The sequence below is a fragment of the Juglans microcarpa x Juglans regia genome, chromosome 3D (assembly GCF_004785595.1).
Source record: "Juglans microcarpa x Juglans regia isolate MS1-56 chromosome 3D, Jm3101_v1.0, whole genome shotgun sequence".
Lineage (NCBI taxonomy): Eukaryota > Viridiplantae > Streptophyta > Magnoliopsida > Fagales > Juglandaceae > Juglans > Juglans microcarpa x Juglans regia.
In genome coordinates, this window is record NC_054598.1 from 241,076 (window position 1) to 245,628 (window position 4,553).

At 37.5% G+C, this 4,553-nt stretch overlaps 1 protein-coding gene across 1 annotated transcript; it reads left to right on the top strand.

The window, feature by feature from the left end:
* Window positions 1–1,345: 1,345 nt before the first annotated feature.
* LOC121256598 (zinc-finger homeodomain protein 4-like) lies at window positions 1,346–3,544 on the top strand. Its single transcript, XM_041157441.1, has one exon. The coding sequence runs from the start codon at window positions 2,328–2,330 to the stop codon at window positions 3,219–3,221; it is 894 nt and encodes a 297-aa protein (XP_041013375.1). The 5' UTR covers window positions 1,346–2,327; the 3' UTR covers window positions 3,222–3,544.
* The last annotated feature ends 1,009 nt before the right edge of the window (window positions 3,545–4,553 follow it).

Sequence of the window (4,553 nt, forward strand, 5' to 3'; positions counted from 1 at the left end):
GCGACTGCATGATCTACATGATACATATACACATATATATATATAGGAAATTAAACCTTAATATATATATATATATATATATTGCAAATTAAATTAAGTCTTAGCATGCATGCATATTATAATTAAGTAAATTAAACACCAATTAATATATATATATATATAGGGAGAGAGAGATCAGAGAGAGAGCATCATGCATACATGCAGGATGAGTAGTACTTGATCAGATGTTGATCATGATGATCAGTTTTAGCCAACGAACGTGCAGATCAGATCAATTATATATAATAAACCTTTGGCTTGACAAGGTTTACTGTTTTATTCCGTAAAAGTACCATGCATGCATGCAGTTATTGATTCTGATGGTCATTTATATATATGTTATCAATCGCTAGCTAGCTAGCTCTACTACTTGATTAATTAATTAGAAAGTTGAACTATTCTAATTATAATTATGAGGTCTCAACTATATATATATATATATATATATATATATACTGATCCATCCCGAAGTAGTCCCTTTAATTTTTCTCTGTCCAACCTTTCATCATGTGGTGAGTGTGAATGAATTGGAATGGCATTGTCAGTCGTAGTATTAATTCCAAGGGGACATCATTGTCAAATTGAGTACGTCTTTCTGATCGATGAAGCAGAACCACAAGGAAATAATGGATCGAGGGCGTCAATTTGTAATTAAACAATATATAAGTTGCATTCTCCGGCCAGCACGAGTAGTAGTAATCATCATGTAACTCTGTCGCTTAAAGCAAGAATCCACTAATTAACAAAGCTTTCTATTTCTGCCAATTAAAGACCTAAATAATAATCACTGATCTTGCCCCCAGCTTTGACCATGCACCAAAACTAACTCATGTTACTGTACTGTTCATATAAAAGATTTCCTACATTTCACAAGTCTTAATTCCATTATCATGTTAAGCTCCACCCTCTCCCCCCACCAACTATATATATGGGTGGTATTGTTGCAGTCTATAGTACTCATGTTCTTTAATTATATATGCATGTTAAGCTAGCACGTAGTGCAAATTAAGTGCAACGTCCATGTATGAATTTTACAAACCAAGCCAATAAATTAATGTTGCGATCGATGAAGCAATATTGTATCGATAACATGATATATAAGCAATTAGCAAATGTACATGCATATGCAACCCCTCCCCTCAACACAGTACTCACAATAGACTAGGAATTAGGGGTATGAGAGTCATCTAATTAAGCATGCACGTACGGGCGAACATGTCGACCCAAAATATCTTTCTGAAGGCTTCAAGTCCAACTTATAGAAAGCAGATTTTCCTTATTTTCTTTTGAAGAACATTTCTTTTGATCGCTAGCTCTCTCTCTCTCTCTCTGTGTCCTCTCCACTCTCTGACACACTGCTCTCCATATGGCGTAAACTTGATGCCTGACAGTGCAAGCAAAGCAAGCACCCCACTTTTCTTTTATCTTCCTCCCCCAAACTCGCTGTGTTTTCCTCTCTCTCTGATCTCTCTCTCTCGCTTTTTTTTTTTTTTTTTTTTAAGTAATCCATTGTCTTTTCCTCTCTTTCTGTAAGAAATCTGCTTTCTTTTCTCTATATGCTGTCTTTTTTCTTTCTTGCCTCCACGCTATTTCTATAAGCCCTTGTTTAGTGCTTTGCTAGCAAAACCCACCTCCAAAAAAAACACAGCTTCTCTCTCTCTCTCTCTCTCTCTCTCTCTCTCTCTCAACACCCCCCCCCCCTCTCTCTAGTTTACATTCCAAATCCTCCTAAGTCTACCTTGTGAGACAAAACTTCTGTCCTATCCTAAAACCTTACCTTCAATACAAATGGAAGGTGCTTAAAGCTCCAGATTTGGATCACAGAGAGATTGATTGATATGGGTATGCCATTTAGTTTCTCCAACATTTCTTGCGGTTTCCATTACTAGTGAAAAGAAGAACACAGAAAGCTTACTAGTCATCTACCTCCATCCACCATTTTCTCTCTCGTGGTGTTTGACCATCTTTCTCAGAGTCACTCACTCTCCCTCTCTCTCTCAAAGCTACTGCAATTTAGTTACTTCGTTTGCAATTCCTCACAGTGGATTTTTTTTTTCTCTTTTTTTTTTTTTTCTTTTTGGGTTTCTTAGATAAATAGGTTATAGTTTCTATTTGTTCTTAAACGTGGACAACTGTCGAGAAAACTCCTGAGTTCAAGAAAGCAACCACTTTAAACACCAATCATTTAGTCTCCCTAATTATCCTGTCTTGTTCCTTCTTCTTTTGTCAGCGAAAAAACAGCCAGACAAACTAAAATAACAACCAAAAAAGAAGATAGAAAACAAGAAATGGAACTTTCAAGTCATGAGGGAGAAATCCCAATCCCGATAAACAGTGCATATGGTGGGGGACATGGGCATGGGCACATGATCCACCATAATCCTGCACCCCACAATATTCACATCATTCCTTCGTCAGCACCACAGATCTCCTCCAATGGCCCCCCATTACCCACAAGCCTGGAGGAACATATGCCCTACAAGAAAGTGGTGAGGTACAAAGAATGCCTCAAGAACCATGCAGCAGCAATGGGAGGGAATGCCACTGATGGGTGTGGTGAATTCATGCCCAATGGTGAAGAGGGTACTATAGAAGCACTCAATTGTTCTGCCTGCAACTGCCACAGAAACTTCCACAGAAAAGAAGTTGAGGGTGAGCCCTCTTCGTGTGACTACCACCATAGCCCACATCTCAACAGGGTTGGAAGGAAATTCATCTTTGGCCATCACAAAAATATACTACCGCCTGAGGCCCTAGGGTACCCTACAGCTACAGGTACCTTTATATCTTCAAGACCAGGAGCGCCCCACCAAATGATAATGCCCTACAACATAGGATCCCTCCCGTCGGAGTCTGATGAGCAGGAAGATGGCGGAGGTGCAGTCGTGGTCAGGCCTCCGCAGCTTGCAAAGAAGAGGTTCAGGACGAAGTTCACACAGGAACAGAAGGAGAAAATGCTGAACTTCGCTGAGAAAGTCGGGTGGAAAATCCAGAAGCAGGAAGAGGCTGCGGTGCAACAGTTCTGCCAAGAGATTGGAGTCAAGAGAAGAGTCCTCAAGGTTTGGATGCACAACAACAAGCACAATCTAGCCAAGAAGAACCCCCCGCTCCTTAAAGTTAACACCATATATAACATTAATATATATATATATATATATATATGTGGTTCTCTTGGTTTTTAAGTCTCTAGCTAGTACTACACCATATTATTTATATATATAATCGTTTTCTTCTGATCTGTGGGTACGTTATTAGAATAGTGATTATGCAATAGTTTTGGGAAATTGAGTTTAATTAATGGTAGAGTTTGAGTAGTGGGTGATTTGTTCTTGTTCAATCCCTACGCTGTAGGCCGAATTGTTCGAGATGTTCGCTCTGTGTCTGATCAGATACAGTACTGATGTATCCAATTTACTTTTAAGGAAAAGCTTCCTAATTTACGAATATTCTTCCTCTTTTCTTAAATATTGTAATCATGCTTTAATATGGGATGTGTATGACCAAATACTAGTATTCTAGCAGCTGTTTTAGCAATTATTGAATTACAAAAACAACCAATAACATGAATGAATTTAGCCCGTGTTTGGGTTTAATTTTCCTCTACGTACAGCATGCTGATGTTGTAATATTAGTGCAAAAACTAGTTGTAACCAAAACTATCTCTGAAGTGTCTAACTTTTCCTTATAACCTAGCTAGTTTTTTTAATGAGCTAATTAACGACCTAAAGTAAACGATCCTGATATGAAGTTATGAACGAGAATACGAGTGAAAAAAAGAAAAGAAAAAGATAATCTTGATATGGGGATCAGCAGGAATCTGCGAGACAGCAGTGACAGTACTGTAATCTTCGTCATGAAGCAAGTTTTCTGACGAGTGATTGTTGCCAAACACTCCTCCACGGATGAAAAAGTTAACAAAAACACGTATCACGTGTGGATCTCACGTGCCTAGTAGGATGGCTGCATAAATGCCAAATGAAAGTGGAGTAGTTCATTGTCGGGTAGACAAGCCAGCGCGTGCATGATCGTCGGCGTGGTGCCTAGAATTGCGTCACAGCCTTGTATGGTTTTTTATTTCAAAAGATCTCCAGTTAAAAAAAAAAAAATCCAATTTTTAAAAAAAGTTTCCAATTTCTAAACCAAAACTTCTCATCTAACCATTTATCTATATTTTTCATGAAAAAAAAAACACAAAAAAAAATATTTTTCGCAAAAGTCAAACAATATTGTTCTAAATTTTTTTATCCAAAACAACCTTTGAAATTAATCAACCTACCAATTTTCACAAATATCAATACAAAGCACATCTCAAAAATTTCAATCCAATAAAAATTTTATTTTTCTTTCGCCAAACCTAATTAAAAAATATCCAAATGTCTGACAGGCTGACATTGTTAACTTCTGATGAGCTACTAAAAAATCAACATAAAATTGAGCATCTTCCTCTATGGAGTTAGGCTGTGCTGGGATGCTGAGGTGATTTCAAATGATTTGAATTGATCTATAAATAGTAA